We start from the raw sequence: 24,388 nt of genomic DNA on the forward strand, positions 1-24,388 counted from the left end.
CCCAGTCCAGTGCCCTAACCCCCAAATTAACCTTCCCTCCATCACTCCAGCCCTCGCCCCAAACCTCCAACATCAATATACACAAAATTCAGCACTGCCACAAAGCACTTTCCAACCAGGATATCTGCCTCATACATATATGATAATTCTGCTGTCAGAGACCGTGGGGCTGTATGTTTCCCCCACCCCACCATCTCTGCTGCTCAGCCGTAGATCTCATTAGTTCTCCACACACCAGACAGCCATTTGTCACTTACGTGGAAACCCTGCTTGTCTCATGAGCTTCTTTTTGGAAAGAACTTTCATTGCCTGCAATACAATTAATATGTAAATAGATTCTGTCACTGCTATTGCAAAGAACTCACATGTCTAGGTTGAAACCTCACTTTTGGGGGCAGACGCTGGATCTTTGTGCAAAGCCAAATGGGCCTGGTGTAGGGGATGAGAAGAGAGCACAAACCTCATAGGACAAAGAAGTGTTTTTGATCCATCTTCAGAAGCACTGGGGAGACATTGTTCTGCTCACATACAGCATCTTCAGGGGCAGCTCCCCCATGATACCCCTAAATACCTGAGGGGCATATCTTTCCCTCTCTTGTGTCTCCCAGTCTCTTCTCTCCCCACATCCCAGAACCTTCTCTCCCCCTTCCCCCAGGTTCTCAGCCCCCTTCTGGTCTCGCCATCAGGTTCACCCACCTAAGATCTTGACTCTACAAGGGCAGCATGGCCTTCAGGCAGGTCTTGCTCCTGCTTGGTGCCCCTGGGCCAGCTGAGAAACGCTCCTCCCACACCTCATCAGCTAGCTAAGCAACACATTCTCTCCCCTCCAAGGCAAGCTGATGCATCTTCTTCCACATCCCTGGCTTCTGCAGCTGGGTGAGGAGAGCAGGGAGAGTCTCTAAGCTGCAGAATTCCTGCCTGCCAAACAAGGGAGGCAGCAGCCTCTGGCCGTGCTGTTTGGTTGGTGCATGCTATTAGATCTGGTGTGCAGCCCAGAAAAGCTAAAAAGGTGGGTGTCAGATCAGGGAGCTAGAGAGCAGGCTGGAACGCTCACGACTCCATCCAGAAGCTGGAGGTGAGGCAGGTCCGCCTCTGCACCCAGCACTAGACTATACTCCACCAAAGAATCTCTACTAATGATACTCACATAGTAGGTGTTGTCATCTTCATTGTACGCGAGCTTCACAACCCCATAGGAGCCCTAGAAAAATACACCAGCAGCCACAGGTTACTGACTGGGGACCGTCAGAGAAACACATTAGCCACCATGGCTCCCACTATCGGTGAAAATGAGGTCACTCTCTGGACGCCTTTGTAGGCCCCAGAGATTCACAATGACTGTGGGGCTCCTCCCTCTGCTCCAGCACAGCCAAAAGGTAACCCCCAAGTTTGAGCTCAGCATGGCACAGAACATTTCCACGCCACCTGCCCACTAGCAATAAAAACACAGCAGGTTTCAAGTGCTGTAGCCCCTCAGGCTCCAATGCAGGGAGGTCACCTGAGAGGCCTGACACACCAGCAGCCATCTTGGGGACATTCCTGAGCAGGGAATCAGCACAGGTGCTGACCAATCTATTAAAAAGCTCTGTTAGAGAGGTTACAAGCATGGGGCCAGATCACCCTCTTGCATGGGAAATTATACCTGCTGTGTTTCACTGGACTAGAAATTAACCTTTTAGCACAACTGAAAACAGGTGTAATTGCATAAAGTAGCAGGGGTGAAGACATTTAATGGAGTGTACTTATGAAGGTGTGAGCTGACTTAGGATAAAATAAATTAAATAGCCCGCCCTGAAACTCCCAGCCTAATGCTCGTATGCCAAAACTGTAAAATATTCACCTTTCCGATTTCATCTTTCAATTTATATTGATTAAGCTGCACACAGTCCTATGAAGGGAGGAAAAAAAAGTTTGACATGAACCAGTGGCATAACAAAAACAATCATGTATTTATTTGCATTTTTTTTTTTTGCACAGGAAAAAGAAATGCATTATTCATAAACAGAGCTCCAAAAAAGCTCGAGACATCAGAAGCACCATTAGAGTCAATTAACCTAGAGAGGAAAAAATACAATCCTGAAAGAGTAACAGCCTCTTAAATCACAGATGTAATGTTCTTTAGACAATAAATGTCATCTTTTACTCTGCAGATTACTGTATTTGTTAGGTAATGTAAATCCATTCAGATTGTAACTATAATGTTTGATTTCATTAGCAATAAATGACAGCCATTTGCCAAGATTGGGAATTTCTACACATGGCTAATTACTGACGTTCAAGTGATCATTCTCAATAAGAAGCACTCACATGAAATAGGCATATAAAGATCAGTAGCTGAAATGAACAGGTTATAAACCTATCAGAGTGCACCAGGCCTTGTAAGCTGTGGAAAGTTTAGTTCTTAACTAACAGCTCGTGACTAACTTCCAGATACCTTTATTACGTCTAACACACTGTCCAGCAGACTTTCACTGCCTGTTCTGTGTTAGAGACGACAGGTTCTGGGCATGCAATGCAGTATATCTGCTCACCGTTTCAGACGGTGTTTTTTCACATTCACATTTCCCATGCACTGGACTGAAGATCAAATCCACTCATCTCTGAACACTGTTTCAAGCATCAATAAGCCCCTCATTTTGCTGTCTTTTTACCATAATTAACAACGAGTTAATTATACATGAAGAACTCAAACCAATTACTGAGACCATGTCTACACTACCACTTTTGTCAATATAACTTATATCGCTCAGGGGGGTGAAATTCTGCCCACCCCCCACCCTCCTGAGCGACATAAGTTACACCAACAGAAACACCGGTGTGGACAGCATTATGTTGGCAGAAGCTCTCCCACCAACATAGCTACCGCCACTCATTGGAGGTGGTGTTATTATGTCAATAAGAGAACTCTCTCCAACCCGCATAATGCGGCTACAGCTGTAAGCTCGCTAGTGTAGACATGGCCTTTGTAATGATCAATTCCTCAAGGGTTAACACTCCAATCTGAACCCTCCTATGAAATGCCTTTTTTTGGAAAAGCACACGAGGCACAACCATGCAAAGCGCTGACTAATTTATTTAGGCCCAAGCCTCTGGTCCCATGAGCATCAGTGGCAAAACTCCCATCAACTGCAGTGTGGTTGGAGGAGGCCTTTATTGACCTCACTAGGAGTGTCAGGGTGATCAGCACCTTGCAACATAACATGTTATCTTGTATAGTGAGCATTTGATTATTCTGCGTTATTGCTTTTCAGAACTGATAACTACACTTTGCTATTTCAGGTACAAGGGATAGGGCCCCGTGCCAGCCCTGAATGAGATATTGCTTAGGAAGATGTCTCTTTTTAAGCTAACTGACCACATGCCTCCCACCCATTGTATAAAACATGCACAGATTTATTGCCAGAAGATGAGCGTTAATAGCATAACTGCATTTTCCTTTCAAATATATAATTAAGCAAGAATGGGCAGGAGGTATTAATTCCGCCCACCTCTCTTTTTAATCAGCTGCTGTTGTCAGAGATCACAGAACTCCTTATACAGATTCCTAAAGAGTCTCTCATTCCCCTCCGCCCCCCTTCATCACATCTCCCAATCTGTTGTACTGTCGGCTGTGATAAATACTGCATGGGTTTCATTAATATAGCCCCCCCACACACACACACACAGACTGGGAAGAATCTTTGTTTGGGGGAGTTAGGACAGGTACACAGGATTCTCCCCATGTTCAAGTTGCATAGAGAAACTCATGATGCATAAATGAGTTGCAATCCCCATACTAGCTGCTACATTCACAGGAAGAGAAGCCATCGTGTCCTGGTTCAGAGTGGTATGGTCTAGTGGTTCAAGCACAGGACTGGAAGCCAGGAACTCATGAGTTCTACTCAGAGCTGGGATCAAACTGCCCCACAATAGCACTTGGACAAGTCACAACCACATAGCCCTTGTTACAGATATGGCAATTTCCTGCAATATCTTTGAGAGATCTTACTATATTAAGTATATGTATTATTGTGGGCCAGGGACTGTATGTAATTCCATTGGGATGGGTGACCACACATCATCCAGGAATTAAGAACAGTGGGGGCTGATTAGGCAAATTCACTCAGGTTCTAACACCTTCAGAGAAGTACCACCAGCTGCATAGGCTGCATATACTAGTCCAAACTGGATTCTCCAGAGACCAACAGATAAAGAAATGGCTTTTGGATAAATAGCCTGAGTTTAAATGGACTCTGGGCCTGCTTTCTTTTCCAGCAAATGGACAGGACCTTCTGTCAAAGGGGGGCCCCAAACCTTCCTGGTTAGGGCTGGAAGGACTTTGGGGTGACTGACCTCTGGTAAGCTTTAAGCATGTGTATAGGAACTTTTTTTTTTTTTTTTTAATGTTTTCTCTGTAATGCTTTCACCTTAAGAATAAATGTGCTTGCTTATAAAGATCTGTGTGATATCTCTCAACTGCTGGCATGAGTAGCTGAACAGTAGTTGTTCATAGTCATTGAAGAGAAAGCAAAGCACAGATGCTGGCCTGTTTAGGCAGTCTGGCTTGCTGGGGACAGTGCAGGCAGGGAACTGTACAGCCTGGAACAACTCCAGTCAGGAGGGAAAGAGAGGGACATCTGATTATACAATAAATTCAGGAGTCCCAAAGACCTCTGGCTGCACCCTATTCTGAATTTCCTTTAAAGTTAGCAAAATACTCTATTGAAAGAGGACCCCTCCATGAATAAGAGATTGTGTCAAAAGCAACAGGCTAAAAGCATCCTTAACCAACAAGACTGCAGAAGTAGTAACTGGTTTATACTCAGGAAAGCCACATATCACAGAAATGCAGAGTCTGTGCTAAATGTTAAATTACATAGGATATATTTTTCCTTACCTGAAAACCTGTAATAGAAACTTTATTTGATTCCACTGTCGGCCTCCGGGGCAACCGAGGAGAAGAATGTGGAGATGTAACTGGAGAATAAGGGAGAGATGGGTAAATGTAACATTCATTCACACCTGCATTGCAACTAGGTGACTGAAATATTTCCTGTTGAGATAGCTTTTGACCTGAAAGATTCAGCTTGGCTCTTGGCTCCCTTGTTACCTCTGGGTGCCCCCTAGAGTGCCAGGAACACCCTCCCCTGCAAGACCCTGGCTATCAGACACCATCATCTCTTCGCCACAGCGTTCCACATGCTCATCTTTCTCCTGCCTGTCCTGTCCCCCCACTCCTCACCTGGGGCACCAGTCGAATCATACTCTGTCACCACAACAACAGACTCCATGCCCAAGTACTCAATGGTCAGTGACAACAAGCTATACAGATAGTCAGGTGCCTTCCTGCACTCGCTGCGCAGTTCATCGTAACAAATGGGTCTCTCGGTGGAAGGTCTGCTGGGAACACATGATGGCATGATGCACTGGCCAGCTTCATCCCAACTGATGGCGTAGCTCCATCAGAGATAGTAATCTAAAAGCATAAGAAATAGTTAGTAGCAACTTTGTAATGCCATACCTACTGGCCACGCATCACTCATAGGCTTGTTTAAAGACAAGGGTTACTGTTAGCTGGATGTTTAACTGATCTAACAATTTGTTTGAAAGTCAATAATTCTTCTGGCATTTGTCACTCTATAGAATTATTCACTAATCATCCAAGGAGCACCACGGAGTTGGCAATTTGACAGGTGGCAGTTTTCCATCCGAGGCAGTAGTGATCCAGTTCATTCCTATTAACGTTAGCAGAAATGGGGCCAAGCCAAACCCCAAGGTTTGGGTTCGGATCAGAATTTGAAGCTAGACCCAATCTCTGTAATGTGCTAAATACTAACACCCATGAAATCTGGGAAGGTTTGGATTCAAATCTGGATTTCAAACCCAAGTTCTGGAGCATCTGGATCTGGGGTACAGAGAGCATGAATTTCAGATTCAAGGTTTGGGCCCTTCCGTAATTATTGATGTAGTGCCCTGAGCATATCTGATGCTTTACAGAAATAAAGGAAACGGTTCATGCCCCCAAAAGCTTACAATCCAAATCAGACAAGCAAAGAAAAGGACCAAGACAAAGATGGGGTGGGACGGACAAGGGTTAGAAGTAAGAATTATGTCATTTGTTTTGTACTTCTGCATAGGCAGCTTGTTAGGTCTGTTTCTTGTTGTTTAATAAGGTCAGGCTCCAGAAGAGGAGAAGACAGCCTTGGAGTGGGGTCACTTGGGGCCATTAAAGGTCCCGTGGCACTTTTTGTAACAGCAGACGTTAGCATCTAATTGTAACTTGAATTAGAACTGGGCAAGGACACCGGGGCTGTCTCCCTAAATGCCCCTTGCATTTTCAGTTAGACATGCTGGTCTTCCTCACTTTCTGAGGGACTGCTGGGTGGTGTTGCTGTGAGTTCTTAAATAGCTACTGCATCCAATCAATGGCTGCATTTCAGTGGCAAGCGAAGTAAACGCTATACATTCCTTACTTATGTCACAGAGACATGGTGAGACTTAATATCTGCAATGTGCATTGAGATCCTTGAATGAGAAGTGCACAGTATTGTTGCTGTTTGAATTATTATTATGAGGCTTTTATTTAATGTTGATGATCCACTATTAGCACAACAGGGTAAAAGCTAAGACAAGGTATAAACATTTGGCTAGGACTCTCACATAACTGATTCCCAGAATGCAGAAAGAGAAATGTTTAGACAGTAATATTCCTTTTACTCTAACCTATATAAACAACCCTGAGCATCAGCATCAAGATGAAAAGCCAGACACCATAGCCTGGTCCTATTGACAGTCAGGGGAGTTGTTCACCAACTTCAGTAGGGTCAGAATCAGGCCCTCTGCTCTCAGATGCATAGATGCAACTACAATGAATATCAATGGGCGTTACCGTATATTTTTTTTGTATTCCACTAGCATCCAATGGTCCAGTCAGGATCATGCCCTCTTGTGCTAGGCAACGGGGAAAAGACAGTCCCTTCCCAGAAGGTTTTTTTATGGTCCTGAGACTAGTACTCAGTATCTTCAAAGACCAGGTCCTTATTTGGACTAGGGCCCTGACTCCGAAATCTGGTGTGGGTGGGCAGAACTCTGCACCTGTCCAGGACCCCATGGAAGCCACTTGGACAACACACGGGCACAAAGATCCGATTGGTTGTTTTTTTAAGTCCAAATCCTGCAATCAACCACATTGTTTTAGCTTATCCTCTATCCATTCTTTGCTTTCTATATTTTCCCATTTTAGTTTTTTTTTTTTTTTAAATTAGATTTATGAACCATGGAAATGACTGCGAAATTAACTTCGTTGAAAAAATAATAATAATAATAATAATAGTCAAATCTCTATGGCTCTGATGCACTAGAGACAATTCCATACAGTTATTTCTTTGAAAACCATCAAGGTGAAATTAAGCAGTGGAATCTTTGCTTGTCCAAGGTGGATTGCTGTAGAAACCCCGTGAATGACCCCCGTGTCATCTGGACGAGACAGCATTTCCCAGGTGCCAGAAACAACTTGGCTGAGATAACAGGCTAGGAGTTTTATTTGAGCAAGGCTGGAATACACAGGCAGAAAGAGGATTGCTTTTCCCACTGCAACACAATTTTAGTTTTAATTTCTAGGTTGACAAGTTGCCACCAGTAAAAAAAAAAAAAACAAACAAAAAAAACCCACCTCAAACAATGATTTATTTATTTATTTATTTTTGCCGTGTTGTTCCAACACCTCAGTAAGGAGGCTGCTTAAAATTAGATCCACTTGTCTAAAATTAAAATTTCCAGTATGTTGTGCCCTCTGGCATAGCTGCTCTGAATCAATATAGTAGAAATTTAGTCAAATACAAAAAACAAGCAGTCTCTTTCCCTCTTAAAAAGTCTTTATAATTGCATAATTGCCATTTCAGACACAGAATCGTCTGTATAACGGAGACCATTTGCTCTGAAGCTGGAATGGCCCACTGACAAAACTATGCTGCTTTCTTTGGCACGTCACAGTTTACTGCTTGCAGATTAAGAGACAAAGAAGAAAAAGAAATTAGAATACAGTGAAAGACACAAATAAAACCAGTTCTTAGCAGAAAGGGTAAATTATTTAAGAAGTGATAGATTCAGCTGTCCCTTGCTGTTCAAAAAAGATGGGATGCCTAATACTCCACTAGATAGGAATTTTTTCTATCCGACAGGAAGTCTGTTATTGATGTGTGCTAGCTAGGACGCTGTGCTATTTGGCTTGGAGCAAAGCTGCTTGTATCTATCTATTTTGCAAATGTGTTCCGGGACCTCTGTTCTCAGCCAAGAAGCCTCCAGGTTTAGCAGCTGCTACATTTAAGTTCAGGTTGTTGATGTGTATTGGAGGCCCATGGTGCCCCCATGGTATGGCGTCGGGAGGGCAAAGATGCCACTAAAATTAAAGATTTAAACGTTAACTATTTGTGAGGAAGATTGTAGTGGACCCAGCACAGCAGCAAGCTGGTCCTTTCCACTGCACATAGAGCCTGACTTCAGTGGAGCAGGATCAATGGATACTTCATGGGATCTTTTCCACTGAGCCTTCATTTTTGTTGTTGCTAGGGAAAGGCACGAATGAAGCACACCCCCACATCTGCATGTGCAAAATTAAAGGCAAGGTTTGAAAAATCAGGCTCTGGCAGCGCAGTCCTGCCGCATGCGAAGAGCCTCCAAACTACATAAAACTTCCTTAGAACTTCAGGGTGCTCAGCGTCTGGAGAGTCCAATCCTGCTGCCAGCCACTGAAGTCATGGTCAAAATAAATTCCCATCAAGTTCAGGGGGAGCTGGCCCAGGCCTTATATGTTGAGTGTGAGCATTCCTGCTGCTGCCAGCAAATCCATGGAACAAAACTGATTAGGAGCAGAACCGCTGTACGAATAAATGACACAGGACTTGTGAATCCATTAGAACTGCACAGCACAAGTGCATTTTAATACACTCCCTCGAGTGGTGCATTAAGAAAACTGAAAAGCAAACAAGCAAAGAGAGCAGATGGCTCTTAAAGGCTGGTTTCCATTTGCTGTAGGTTCTTTTAGGAGCCACGCCAGTTTGCAGAGATAAATAGCTTTCCCATTAGCCAGGAACCATTGCCAATGCGCTGCGCCCTGCCCGCCCACCGTTCACCGCCACCTCACTTCAGAAACCACACCAAACAAGGAAGAACCTGGGCGTTTCTCATTCATGGGGCATAGCGAGATGAACCTGAAAGAAGTGGAAAGCTGGCTTGCCCTTGATGTGGTGTATTGCAAAGGCCCGAGCTAAGGAGGATCACAGATAGCATTCTGGGGTATGTATGCTTATCAGCTGGCCATCACACTCTGCCCACATCACCACAATTATCCAAACCTAGACTTGTCATCGTATGCCGTGGGCCCACGCAGGGCTTGGGCTACTTATCAGAAATGCTAGATTTTGCAGCTAGTCTTTACCCAACAGAAAATAGTTTCCAGCCCTTCAGAAAGGGTATGAAATGAAGTCAGAGCAATATCCATCGAGGTGGTGAACATTTGTACATTTAAGCCCCACACTGGCCCTCCACAAACAGAAGAGGGTGTGTGGGTGGTTGCAGCATTGGCAAGCCTATATCCCAATTACATGACCTCTGCCCTTGTGGAGGCAAGTGGGGACCCTGAGAAGGAGTACCAGAACGGAAGGGCTGCACAGCCGCTCTGCACCCAGCTCCCTCATTGAGAGATGGATTTTACCACTCACACTCCACCTGCAGAAAACATGGCTTTCTTTGGGTCTTACGTAGGTGACATGAATTTTCACTGGTAGTGGTTTAAACTACCGTGCTGCTTTGCATTTGTTTCTGGTACCTGCCAGGGTTTTATAGCAATAAGAGAGCGGAGATTTCCGAAAGTGCTCAGTGCACCAATTTACCCCTCCTACATTAAGGGAGATGGCAACGTTCACCTGCTTTGCAAGGTTAATACAGACACGGCCATAACTAGCCACTTGCTTGTCACATTAGAATCTTTTTTCATTCATAGGGCAGCTGCTTGAAGACTAGCAGGCACTGCAAGGCTCATGGTGAACAGTTCTGCGCTAATACTGTGTAAAAGTAAATTTAAAGTCACAAAGTATCAGCAACACTTTAGAGCAGAGAGAGTGCACTGGACTTGGGGAGTTAATTGGCTTGACAAGGCTAAACAGATCAAGGCTGATTAATTCAAGGAGGCTTCCTGTGCTCTGTAAGCAGGCTAAAGATCATCAGACCCTCGACACAAAGCTTTATGTTTAAGAATCGTGGCACTTTACTCCGGCAGGATCAAGAAAGAAAATCCACAGACTTCCTTACCTATGTTGTCCTGGGCGGGAGGAACTGGGCCTGAGAATTGGGAGGGAAACCTGTCGTCTTAGATGACACAATGACCAAATTAGACCCCCACACAAATATTCCACAAACCTGTTGCCTTTCAAGAACAGCTAATCATACAGCCAGTTCATGGCAATGTGCAGAATCTAATGATAATACAATCTGTTTTTCTTTTTAATAAGCATATGGGGAATCTGAGGAGGAGGATATAAATTTAATCAGCTGGAGAAAAAAAAAGGCAAAGCTGGACTGGAAATGAATTATTTTGAGAAGGAAAATGCATTTGCTTGTCTCTCCATTGTTGCAAACACCCCGTAATCCCATCAACGGCACACATGTGGAACACAGGCACATTCTGGTGTTGGATCAAAGCATGCTCCAAATATGCAAATAGAATAGCTACCTTGTTTTAGAGCCACACACATGGAAAATCCTCAAGAAGCAGAACAGCCTGGTGTGTATAATTTTTTATTGGGACGTTTTGCCTGTTGGCTGCTTTCTATACATAAGCCATACCCACTGCAGTAAGACTATTAAGGACAAACAATTGCACATCTAATTCACAAATAAGTGAAATAATAAAATGAAAGAGTTCCATGTAATGCTGGTATCACACAAAGTCCGCACGGCTTAACAAAATGGTATGGGCATGAGGTTGACCTTAGTGAGGAGGAGGAGGAGGAGAAGCAGTCTGACATTTATAGAATGCCTTTCCCCATCCGAAGGATGCAGAGTATATATTGGAATTATATAAACCCTCACTTTGCACACCACTGAAATGCAGCCACTTACGGAGTGAAACATGGCAACTGCTTAACAGCACAAAATAAAACTACACAATATTTGATGGCAGGGAGCAAAAACAACTCCTTTGCAAGTTATTTGTTCATTGATATTGTGCCTGTCAAAACTGTAGTTGAGTGCTTCCTAATAACGTTACATGCAAAATGAAATCTGTAGCATCAGAGGGTGACTTATCAATTCATCAAAGACACTGAATGCAGAAGACCGCAGAGAGGAAAAGCAGCTAAGTGTAAAAGTTTTAATGGATAAAGAACATGCTTAGAGTTTACAGGCAGTGAACATCTTGCAAAGCTAAGAAAGGCTGGGAACAGGAAGCTGATGCAAGGGAAGAGAAACTTTCTGGACACGTTTATAGATGCTTGGTGCCAAATTCACAGCTGGCCAGAGAGGGTGCATTTCCCTAACTCAATGGAGTTACCCTCACTTAAGCCAGTGGTGAATAAAGCATTTGATCCTCCACAAGGGCTTGTGTTTTGTTCATTTTTAGCTCAAAAGATTCCAGCTTCTCCAGTTTGATAGCTGAAGAGTTTCAGGTGAACAGAAAGTGGGCAGGGCCGGGGGGAGGAGGGGAAAGCACACATTCCTTGTTTACACTTGACTCCCCTGAGATGCCTTTCTGACTCAGACAGAATTCCCTTACAGGTTTTAGTTTATTTTAGTTTCATATATTTTTTAAAGGTGGTACCAATGACCATGAGGGACTGGCAGTACTGTGCAGAGCCAGTCATCTCCTTCTTCCCAATGTCCTTCAGTCCTGATCTGCAGTTCTCTCCATGATCCTAACTCTAGACTCTAATACAACCCTGCCAATGCTCTTATTGTTAAGTGATAGGCACGGTACAGAGGTCATCGTCTCTACCATTACAGACAAGATCAGCTCACACATATAATATACAGGAAGAAGATCCAATTCAGAGCAGCAGTATCATCCCTGCTGTTCATGACTTGAGCCTTTTTAGGGTCGTTAAAATGAGACTACCCAGTGATCTCAGCCAGGATTTAAATCCAGACCCCAGAGATTAAAGCCAAGCACATTTACTCATCACCCCACTTAGCTCTTGCTTCTCTGAATCTTCAGTATCTAGGCAGTTTCATTTCTTGACATATGTGGATGGAGCAAGTGATAAAAAGATAGCAACAGACACATTGCTATGTGCTTTCATTCCCACCACTCACCGACCCCTTTTGACAGTCTCATCAGCAAAGCCAAGTATTGAATAAGGACTCTGATCTGTCCTAGCAAACAAGAAGACTGGGGAGGGGGTGCGTGTTATGGAAACCTGGACTGCCACTGCCAGTGCTGTTCCTGGCCTGGGGGTCGACAGACAAATACAGGCTCCAGAGCTGTTAATCTAGCATCTTTTAACAGCAATAAATTGACTTAAAGAAAACCAAAAAACTGAGTCAGACTAACTCCAGTTCATAGTAACGCAAATAGCATCATATCTCATCATCCGGGAACCAGAATTAAGAAAGTCAGTCATTAGCATATCCCCCGGGGCCAGCCCATTGGAGTCATTTCTGAAAATGGTATGAGCCAGCATACTATGTGTGCTGCAATGGCTAATACTTCCCCAGTTTGGGGGGTAGGGAGAGGGAAATGGATGATCTTGGGGATAAACCTAAGGACTGGGTCTAAGGAGAGCTGGGTTCCACTGCTAACACTGCCAAGGACTTCCTGTGTGACCTTGGGCAAGTCACTTCACTTCTCTGTGCCCCAGTTCCCCATCTGTTAAATAAGGATAATCTATTATTTGCATTGTGTTAACACCTCAGAGCCTAGGAATTGACCAGGATACCATTGTGCTAGGGACTGTACAAACACCAAAAAGACGCAAAGAATGACTGAAGACAGATCCAAGCTCACTTTTGAACTCCCTGGTTCCCTCCCTCCCCCCACCTGAATAGGCGTTTACCTGTTATGTCTTGACTAATCTAATAGCAAACAATGTACTATTTTTTTCTGCATCCTGGTTAAAAGTTAACCAGAGAACAACGGAGATCAGTTGCCACATTTCTGCTAGACAAAGAACAGTCATCATTTCACTTTTCGTGATCAAAGGGGCTCTCATAACTTCCAAGAACAAGATGACAAAAATACAATTTGTAATAATGGTGGCACTGATCACATGCCACCTTTTCCTACAGGCTAAGGAAAACCTTGATGGAAACACGCTAGCAGCTTTTGTACACAAAGACTATATCTACATTAGATTTTTTGATAGAAATCTCCCACCATTGCACTTACATTGGTGCAACTCAGAACAGTTTGATAACACGGTGATAAAAATGCCAGAGGCCAACTGAGTCCTGCCTAGGGTAGCCAGGTGTCTGGTTTTCCACTAGAATGCCTGGTTGAAAAGGGACTCTGGCAGCTCCAGAGAGCACTGCTGACCGGGCCGTTAAAAGTCTGGTCAGCGGTGCAGCGGGGCTGAGACAGGCTCCCCAGCTGCCCAGCTCTGCATGGCTCCTGGAAGCAGCAGCATGTCCCCTCTCTGGCTCCTACGCGTAGGGGCAGCCAGGGGGTTCTATACGCTATCCCCGCCCCAAGTGCCAGCTCTGCAGCTCCCATTGGCCGGGAACCGCGGCCAATGGAAGCTGCGAGGGTGGTGCCTGCAGATGATGCAGTGCACACCACACACAGCCACCTGGCTATACCTCCATGTAGGAGCTGGAGGGGGGACATGCCACTGCTTCCAGGAGCTGCCTGGAGTAAGCGCTGCCTGGAGCCTGCACCCCAACTCCCTGCCCCAGCCCTGATCCTCCTCCTGCCCTCCGACCCACTCGATCCCTGCCTGGAGCAACCTCCTGCGCCCAAAACATCTCATCCTCAGACCCACCTCAGAGCCTGCACCCCCAGCTGGAGCCCTCATCCCCTCCCGCACCCCAACCCCCTGAGCCAGCCCAGTGAAAATGAGCGAGTGAGTGAGGATGGGGAGAGTGAGTGACAGAGGGAAGAGGGACAGAGTGAGCAGAAGTGGGGCCTCAGAGGAGGGGGCGGGGCAAGGGTGTTCAGTTTTGTTCTAGTCCTGCCTCCACTTATGAGCCCGTCGTTGGGACCAGTGGGCCCCCACGAGGCTCGATCCACCAGTGAGGGGTGAATGCTAATAATCTTTGTTAACTGTTTGGTGAGTTATAGGGCTACTTCCCTCTACCTTGCCCATCCAACAGGAAAAACGACAAGAGTGTGAAAATCAATGCAGGGGCTCAGCTGGGAGTTTGCATAACTCTGGGGGATTCCCAGAGGGGTCAAAAATGACATTTTACAAGAACTTCAAGAATCTTGATAAGAAATGTAAGAGCCACTTTTGGGAGGAAAACCACAGCCCTTATCTTGGTGAACGTAGGAATGCAGTACTGTGAAGCATTTGCAGATAGTTTGGAGGATACAGCTATTTCCTGCACGCACTAAGACCTCAGATCAGCAAAGCACTTAAGCACGTACTTAACTTTAAGCATATCAACAGTCCCATTGACTTCAATGAGACTACTCACATGCTTAAAATTAGGCCCATGCTTAAGCGCTTTGCTAAATTAGGGCCTGGGTGGTGTGTTACGTGAGGTACTCAGCCTCCTTAGCTCCCATTCGCATTAGCTCTAGTGTCTTGGTCAAATTCCAACAATGGCGTTCACAGCAGCAAAGTATATGAGAAATAGATCAAGCCTCCCACCTCCTAGTGAGCTGACTTGATGAATGTACCGAAAGAATTTTGAAATCTGATTGTTATTTAATTTTTTAAAATGCATGGTTAATAGAGCAGCAGCCAGCTCGAGTTTAGCAATCGCAGCACTTTGCCACCATAAAACCGAAAGGGTCTGGAAAAAACAAACAAAACACAAAACCCCCAAACTGATCCCCACCTCCCCAAAATAACTCCTCTGCATTGGTCTGATCGCCTGTCAGGTGAAGGAGAAAAGACGCCAGGGAACTTTGTGTCGGCAGCATCTGACGACTAAAAGCACCAATTATTGGGATTTTCCAGACGAGAACACTGCTTGAATGCATGTGTACATGTATCACTCAATAATATGTTAGCTCCCTCCCCTCACACCTAGCCAAGAGGAATCCTCCCAGGTTTCATTTTTAATAAGCTCTCCCTGCTAGTTAGATAATGGGAGATGCACTGAGCTGCTTTGTGAACTCCACTTAAAAGTCATTACGCAGAATTGAGCTGAAAGCAAAGCCCCGATCCCCCAAAATGCTTTAACCATCTAATGAAAGTTGCGTTCCCTTGGATTGATATTGCTTGGCAAGATACTTAAGTTATTTGGTTACAAATGGGCTTTATTTTTAAACCTACATACCATATTCCTTTCAGGCATTTATGGCGAGGGGAATGGAAACCTAGAAGGACAGGCAGCCTTTTCACTTCTAGGACACTGACTGACTAACTGCAGACCAGGTTGGGAGGAAAAGTAAGTATATTATGGTAGTGCTCAAAGAGCTCAAATCCGTATTGGGGCCCCATTGTGCAAGGCACTGTACAAGCAAAGAAAAGAGACAATCCCTGCCCTCAGAGCTGAAGTGGTCCAATATTAAATGAGTTTGGTGGGTCTCTGTTCAGCTCCTGGTAGACTGGGGGCATCACCACCAGAACTACCAGAAAAAATTGTACTAATTGGCCCCCTTGCTGGTAGCCCCAGCAGAGAAGCCAAGGACTTACTGGACCCTAGAGAATGACCTGCCTTCTCTCCCATTTCCCCCCTTGAAAGAGATCTCTCCAGGTCACAGACAGTGCTGCTCTCCCACCATGCTCTGTGGCTAGAGAAAACCACTCCCCAAAGCAGTTAATTAGCACCTTTGACCAGCACCAAATTTACTATTCACACATTCATGGAGACTATTGCTTTACTTAAGCTTTCTTGGATGCCTTAAATCCCAAGCCTAATCACAGCCACAGGATAGGGCTCCTGCTCCTATATCAGTTCATGAGTCTCAGCTAAGTATTTGCTGAATGGCTTTCAGCGGTTATTGCAAATCCCTGCCCAGAGAGATCCCAAGGAAAGGGAACCGGTTTGCTTGCTCACTGCTCTCCTGAACTGTGAAATTGACCGGACCTTGTACTGTATTGAGCAGCATTTGTACAATACTGCAGATGAAATGCAGTAAAGGTAAATCCAGCAAGAACTGTGAAATAAATGAAATCCAAAGACAGGTGTTTTCAAGCCTCTGGGAGTGTATTACAGTACAAACCATTGAACAGGGGCTTGGCAAAGCCTCCAAGTTACTGATCTCATCAAACTCCACTGAACTTAAGTCTGGTTTTGTTCTAGTCGTAGCACAGAAGCCCCTCTCTGTGGAGTTAGCAGCCTCCTTCTTCTGGCTGATGATAGCTCAATATCGGTCTTAATTCTTTTTGAACTCAGTGCAGCCCCAAATCCAGCTAGCCACTCCATCCCTTAGGATCATCTCTGGCTCCCTCGGATCATAAAGCTCCTTCTTTCTAACCACTCATGGCACCAGATTCTGATCTCTGTTACACTAGCATAAACCCAGGAGGATTCTGCTGAAGCCAGTGGAATTACTCTGGATGTATACCTGTGCAGCTCAGATTAGGCCCCGTCTCTGGTGATGCCTCATGCTCTGCTTAGACCCCTCTTCTAAGGAGGGCCACACAGTCAGAGGCTCAGCTGTTTACTTTGTTCTTTTGCTGCCATTTTTATGATGGTGATGCTCAATACCATGTATACGTTTACAGCATTACTGGTACCTCCCTGACCTCTCTCTGGGTGTCTTAAGCAAGAAAGATTGTGGTTTTGCCTCTGTTTCCTTCAGATAACTCTCTCACTTTCAGTAAACGTGTAACTCCTCCATCTTCCCCCTCCTCAACTCACATTTCCCCTTTGCCTTTAACTGTAGTCATCCATGACCCTAAACTCTCTTCTTCCTCCTCCCACATCAGCAAGTTGCTTATCATCCCCTCCTCAATGCTGCCTGTGTATCACTTCTGAACGAATCCTCATCCATGCCTTCATCTCCTCTTGCCTTCACTATGAGAAGTCCCACGTCTCTAGCCAGTTTCCAGCTCTCCAAACTGTGTGCATGGTCTGCAGTTGCCAGCCTCCTTGTACGCAACGCCTCCATAACTCCCCACTGGCCTCAGGATTTGCTTCAATGGCTCCCTCTTTAAAACCTTCTAAGAATTTTGCTCTCTCTCTTCTCCTGTCACTGCTTCTACTACTCTTGAGTATCAGCACACAGCAAGTCCCTTTACTGTTGGCCACTGATGGCGTGAAAGCCTTCTCCTCTGCAGCTCATGTCGTTCTGTATCTCTCAACCTCACTGACTCCATTTCTTTTCAGATTTAATCTGAAATGGTCTTTCCTTCTGATCCAAACAACCTAAGTCTTTTAGGTACTTACATAGCGCCCACATGACCATAGCTTAGTGCCTCAGTCTTTCATATATTTCTCCTCATAGCACCCTTGTGAGGCGAGGCAGTGCTATTTCCCCCCACTTTACAGATGGGGAACTGAGGCATTGAGAGATTAAAGACAGGAAGTCTGTGGTGGAACAGGAAGCTGAACCCTGGCGCCCCACACCCCAGACTAGAGAGCTAATCACTGGACCATTCTTCTCAACTCTGCTCATACTTATTAACGATCAAATTATTTTGAGATAAACAATAAAAATGATGCTGTGACTCTACACAGTGCTTTCCAGAGGATTTTCGAAGGCTTTACAAAGGATAAGTTGCATTAGAGAGAGAAATATTCTGAAAATTACAGAATGAGAGAATTAAAATAAATCCTCATGCTAAAACGCAAACATGCTCAAGACAGTATTTATCAAGAAATCTCGACAGTCTCTGAGTATTACTAAAGGGAAAATGAGAAGCACACTCTATGCAGTTCCCTCAGATAGTGCTTTATAGAAAGGGTAACTTAAACCGTGTGGCTAGAGCCCTGGACTGAAGACTCAGTGGATGGAGATCTGTGCCTCAGTTTCCCCATCTGTAAAATTGGAATAATGATACTAACCTCCAAGCTTTGAGATCTATGGATAAATATCACTATATAAGAACCAGGTATTGTTATTTCAGGTTCATATCATAATGTTATGATAGAAAAGGGCATTTTGTTTGGTGGAGAGTGAAATCACTTAGGTAAACTAGGAAGACTTGGCCATTGATAGCCACAAGTGATCTGAACTTGCAGTAAGGGGAGAATAGGCCCATTCATTTAATCAAAACAAATATAGATAAGTACACACTCTGCTACACAGCAGACACGCGCAGAGCAGACAGAAGGAGGAGGAAGTACACGTAACGTCATCTCAGCTGAGATAAATACCAAACACTCTCCTCATTCTGGACCGAGAACGTCCAATGGTATCCTGAGGGAGAGTAAATGTGCTGGCTGCTCTACATGCAGAAGAAAAAAAAAAAACACTATTGGGAAAAAGAATCAGAGCAACCGCTTGAAGGCACAAGAAGTTTTCAATCCTCCCCCAGCTCCACCACCAGAGTGAAACTGTGGGAGATGCGGAGACATTCTGATGCCCCGGGAGAGTGCAGGGAGTTGCGTCAGTAGTAGACTATAGGACAGAGGTGGGCAAACTATGGCCCATGGGACCCTCCTGCCTGGCCCTGGAGGTTAGTCCCCGGCCCCTCCCCTGCTGTTCACCCTCCCCCGCAGCCTCAGCACGCTGCACTGGGCGGCCTGGCAGCACAGTTGCAGAGCCTGGCCTGACCCGGTGCTCTGGGCAGCGCAGCTGTATCACCGCCAGCCACCAGTGCTCCAGGCAGCGTGGTAAGGGGGGGTTGGATAGAGGGCAGGGGAGTCTGGGGGTGATGGTCAGGACGGTCAGAGGGCGGGGGTCCAGGGATTGTCAGGGGGGCGAGAAGTGGGGGTGGGAGGGTGGAGGGTGTCAGATAGGACTAGGAAGCGAGGGCTGGGCCATGCCTGGCTGCTTGGGGAGACACAGCCGCCCCTAACCGGCCCTCCATACAATTTTGGAAACCTGATGTGGCCCTCAGGCCAAAAAATTTGCCCACCCCTGCTATAGGAGATACAAGTCAGATCAACAAGAAGGCCCCAGTGGCCGTAAAAGTGGCCAGAGCCAGAAATCAGGATGCAATGCAAAATGAAACAAATAGGAGCTAGGGTGGGAGGCTAGAGGGAAACCTGACTGTTAAAGGGTTTACTAAACACGGCTGCTTCAGACACATATGGAGCTGCAGGGAAACCTAGAACAAGGGAGGGGGCGGTTGCTACTAACATTAAAACATTAGCATATTGCACCTGTTTGTTAAACTCATGACAAAATCTGGAACAATCCTAAAAAAAGGGTGAACACAGGCCTACAGCAGTGGGTCTATTTTTAAAAGAAAGCTATAGGGGAGACTAATTTAATGGTGGCCACTTTGGCTCTGGAATTATTTGTATTGTTCCTATTCCCAGAACATACAAACACAAATAATCAGTTTATAAACTGATTGCTACTGCCCCGAGAGTTAAAAGACTGATGTTCTTGCATCTCCCACATCTCCATTTAGAGAGACACCACACCAGGTCAAAACTGGCCCCAACTTTACATTTTCTTAGGATGAAAATGGTTATTTAAAAAAAAAAAAAAGTCTTTGTCAAACCTAGATCCAATGGGAAGAACGCGGGGGGGGGGGGGGGGGGGGGGGCTTTGCTCCAACAGAAACATTTTCTTAACTAACCCTCCCTCATCAGAGTTTGCCACCCAAACATTGGCACGTTAGGCTAGTGCATAAAAACCCAGACACCTGAGTAGAAACAGAAGTGAAAACTAGTTTCCTTTTTCCCCCAACCCGAGAAAAATGCAAAAATGGTTGTGTGCTGCTGGGGATGGGAACAGGTGCTGCAAGTTCCTTAGCCCCTAGGGTCTGAAGAGCCTGTCAGTCTGGCTGCTGTGGGGTTGTGTGTTGCTGTTTAGTTGGTTTGGGTTTTTTGGCAGGGTGGGGAAGAGGCCACTCGACTTTCAGCTAATGAAGTGGGGGGCCGGGGATTTGATTTCTTCCCAGCCATCACTACCACCGGTGTTTGAGAGGACAGGGCTTGACGGGGGGGGAGGATGAGGAATGAGCCCCCACCCACATACATATTTGAAAGAGGGCAGATCCAAGCTAGGCTCCCCCTAAGGGCATGCGGACTAAGCTAACTCAGGGGGTGCATATTCCTATATGGCAACAGCTGCTGGGTTCTGCACGTGGGCGCCCCATCCGCGCAGCATGCCCAGGCCCAGGGAGCTGGAGAGGATCACAGCTCACCTCTCAGCCCCCAGCCTCAGCTGAGTGACAAGCACCCGCCACGAGAGCCAAACGAAGCGAGGCCAGTTACAGAGGCAGTGCAGAGCCTCCCATCCCATGTCCTTTGTGGGTGTCCCCCCCCCGCCGCCCCCAGCATCTTATTCGTTTCCCTCCCAGCATGGTCCCTGCATCACGTCACTACAGGGAACCACCTTGCCACACAACACAGAGCCATCAGCTCAGCCCCCCTCCACAGCCCCATCCCCTCCACCGAGCTGCAGCTCCCCTTCCACCCAGCATCGCCCCGCCAGCCAATCCCAGGCCTCGCTTTGTCCCCCTCTGGTACTTTGGGGTCCGTCCTCTGCACTAGCCAAGGATGCAGCACCATCCAGCCCGGAGATAGCGGGGAACACCGCCCGGGCGGCGTGCCCCTCCCTTCCCCAGGGCAAAGCGACTCCCCTTCTCTGGGCTGGCCCAGGCCTGCCCTGCCAGCCAGACACTGGATGCAAAACCCGCTCACACCATCCATCCCCTCCCTGCGCCCGCACCCCGCCCGGAGCGCACTCCCAATTGCGGGGCAGAGCAAGAATTAAGCCCCTCCACCCACCGACCAGCGGAAAACGCTGCCGCGGGTCTCCGGTGCCTGGCTCCCTCCACGGGAACAGGAGCGAGCTGCATGCCCGCCTCCCCCCGGAGCCCCTGCTTACCTAGCAAGCGCTCCCGGGCGCAGCCCCAGCCCGCTTCTTCTGGGTCTCCATTGCGCTGCGATCCCCACCTTCCCCCGGCGCAGCAGCTCTTCCCCCAGCTGCTGCCAGCGGCACCTCGATTGGCTGCGACTGGGAGATTTTCCGGCCCAGAAGGAGAGAGTCAGATTTCACCAGCACCCTCGTTATTGGCCGCTGCAAAGCCAGAGCTTCGCTGACTGGCCCAGATGTGCAGCCTGCAGGCTGGTCTCTCCCAGCGCCTTTTTGCTTTCAATTTTGCTCTCAAGCTGTAGAGACAGCGGCAGATGCCAGCAGGGAATGGAAAACAGGGGCGGCACTCAAGACACGCGCTCTCTGTTATATCCTCGCGTGCTTGAGTGTGCCTGTCTCCCTCGGTTTCCTTGCAGATCCCTCATTGTTCACCATTTAGAAAAGCCATTTCCGGGGAATAACTTCTTCCCTGGCCTTTTGGCTAAGGATAAATTTTGTTCAGCCTGTTTGATCAGTTTAACAATCAAAATGATACTTAGAAATTAGTCCAGCTTTTCCTCCAGGGAGCCCACACAATTTTACAAAGGAAAATATTATAATCTTCATTTTGATGATGAGGAAACACAGAAGTAACTTCCCTCAAAGGCACACAGTAAACCAGGGGCAGAATGGAGACCAGAACCCAAGTCTCTGGAATTCTCAGCTCTAGCCTCAGGGCCAATGTAATGTCCCCTTTAAAAGGGGGTGCAAGTCCATCCCATGCAAGCAGATAAAGTTCATCCAGGATTCTGTATGCACAGGCTAATCAATTTAAAAAAAAGTGGGTGAAATCCTGGCCTACTAAAGTGCATGGGAGTTTTGCCATTCACTCAGTAAGGCCAGGATTTCAACCTGTACTTATGTTTTGGCCAAACCAGGTTCTAACAAGAGTAGGCAGCCAACAAAGACAAGACCAAGCCATGTTTAAACAATGAAGCTCTAGACTATATACAGAGCTAGGGTACAGCATGGTTTCTGAACACTGCTTAGGTCTGGCCACAGTGACCCATCAGGCTATGAGAGAATTCCTGTTTGAGGTCAACAAAGCAAAAACTGTGTTTAAGGAGTTTTCTTTAAAACTTTGTGTGAGTAGGTGTGTGAGAGAGGGGGAGGAGAGGTTCACTAGTTGCTGATGTGACCCCAGTAGTGTAAGTCTTTTCCATCTCCACTTCTTGATCCTAAACAACTTTAAGTACAAGCAAAGAAGGGGCCATTTTCAGCCTCTATTCTCTAGCTGCAGATTATACAGCTCATGAGTCAACCTCATTCCCCCCTGCAGCAGCAAGACTGCCGCAGATAGTTCACATCCAGATTTCCGCCCCCTACACGAGTACAGTACGAAGCAACTTGGGGCCCTACACATTGTAAAACTAGTCCTGGAAGCGTAACAGTGAAATCTTCAGCAAAATGTACACACACTTACAGCCACTACTTTATCGGACAGACTCTCAGTGTTTGGCAGCAACTGGCACTGTCCATATGAAAAGATAAAGATCGCAATCTACTTCAAAGCATGTTACACCATACCGTACATCACAAAATATAAACACAGAAAACGTGAGGGACAAATGCATTACCATCCTGCCCATTACTGAAATAGGTTTTAAATGCCCCACCGCACTCCAGCTCCCATCCAGGATTACAACTACTTTGCAAACAGAGTGTGTCAAGTTTTGGCCCTACCAATATCTTGCCTACCTCTCTTGAAAGGCGTTCTGAGGAAAACTTGATTAAAATGATTGTGAAGCACTTCAAGATTGGATCCAAGGAGCTATAAAATGCAGCAGGAATGTTAAAGCAACCATCCTCTCTTTAAATTATGAGAAAAAGAGAGCATAGCAGTTCATAAACTTAATTCCTCTCCTTGCCCTACATCTGCATGTCATTGCCAAATCTAGTACCAACCTTTACAGTGAGATCCCCTGCTTTGTTAGTTCTAACAATGACGTCTTTCTTGCCAAACCCACTCCTATTTAACACCATGGTAACTTTGTTTTCAAACTGTAGAGATCAGATTAACTGGACCATCTCACAAAGTGAGAAAAGCAGGCAAGCTTCAGAGACGCACCCCTCACATGGAGCGAACACAGCATCGCCTCACACCTTCTGTTTTGCTTTCAGACCTCTTCAAAAGCATCCCTTCAAGGTTCTACACTTCAACATCAGTCCATTTTCCAGATCAATATTAACTATACGACAGAGATTTATTATTTTGACAAGAAACCTTTATCATTATAGAAGCTGGACAGACCTACAACTGTAATGTAAGTGCTAGGAGGTGTTCTAGAGTTGACTATTTCACAGGATTATGGATTGAAGTTCAAGTGCTTTCCCATCAGAGGGGATGAATAATGGCCAAAACACTGGTTTTATTTAAAATGGTGTCCTTATAAAGCTTCCTGTGTGGAACCAGAGTCGCTTTTCACTGAGGTCTCAAATGCAGCTACTGTTTTAGAGTTGAAACACTGAGTTATCTGCCAACATCCACAGCATGATGTAAACTAAAGAAAGGTTTAAAGCAATACTAAGCTACACTTATTCAGCCTCCCTTAAAATCTCATCTATACCAAATAAATCACAGTAACTCCACTGAAGTCAGTAGATTTAGTTTTCATCTTGTTTGCACCAGTTAACAATAATTACCCCTTAATTTAGCACTTTTCATCTGTAGATCTCAAAGTGCTTTACAGGAGCAAAAAGTATCCTATGGAGGCACAGTGACGTGAAACTACTTATCCCACAGGCCAAGAATAGGACTCAGATTTCCTGAATCTCTATCCCCTGGACTCAGACTGCGCCCCAACGTGTGTGTATTTATAAATACCACACCCACACACTATCTAAGCATATGAAATCCCACAGTATAGTAACATTTAAAATTAAAAAGTTTTCTTCTAAGGATGGATCCAACGATAGGTGAATTGAGCCCTAAGTTAGCTGTCGTCCTCATTTATCGATACAGAAATTGGAGTGAGTAAAGTGCACATACACCAGTGCCCATGAAACACATTCATTAATGCATCTGCAATAAAAACTCTTGTTTAAGTGGATATAGGTTCCCTCACTGCACCAAAATGAATCTACGTCTTACTTTTTCCTACTATTCTTTGCACATATATGTGTCTGTCTAGCACAATAGAGAGGGCAAGCAGTGGGACAAAGGTCCTGCATCAATAGGATTCTATTTCTTTCCCTTCTGCTAATATCTCTAGAAATAGTGCCTGCAGACAGATTAAACTCAGACACATTTTAAATGTAATTCTACATTCAAAGAAATGTCAGTTATTTTAAGTTAGCAGAAAGAACCTTTGTCTGTAATTTCTATTC

The 24,388-nt window shown here is 45.8% G+C and overlaps 1 protein-coding gene across 2 annotated transcripts in view; it reads right to left on the reverse strand.

The window, feature by feature from the left end:
- The window catches only part of CAMKK2 (calcium/calmodulin dependent protein kinase kinase 2), a 46,663-nt gene extending 25,220 nt beyond the window's left edge, over nt 1–21,443 (reverse strand). Inside the window, exons 1-6 of one of the 2 annotated variants that reach the window (XM_007058287.4) lie at nt 21,035–21,443; nt 5,222–5,455; nt 4,877–4,956; nt 1,841–1,888; nt 1,148–1,201; nt 258–309 (exon numbers count right to left, since the gene is read on the reverse strand). In XM_007058287.4, coding sequence (XP_007058349.1) covers nt 258–309; nt 1,148–1,201; nt 1,841–1,888; nt 4,877–4,956; nt 5,222–5,399 — 412 coding nt within the window. In that variant the 5' untranslated portion in view covers nt 5,400–5,455; nt 21,035–21,443. The remainder of the gene's footprint in view (nt 1–257; nt 310–1,147; nt 1,202–1,840; nt 1,889–4,876; nt 4,957–5,221; nt 5,456–21,034) is intronic. The other variant, XM_027820815.3, reaches the window with a different exon arrangement.
- Nucleotides 21,444–24,388: the final 2,945 nt, after the last annotated feature.

The sequence above is a fragment of the Chelonia mydas genome, chromosome 15, assembly GCF_015237465.2.
Source record: "Chelonia mydas isolate rCheMyd1 chromosome 15, rCheMyd1.pri.v2, whole genome shotgun sequence".
In the NCBI taxonomy this organism is placed as follows: Eukaryota; Metazoa; Chordata; order Testudines; family Cheloniidae; genus Chelonia; species Chelonia mydas.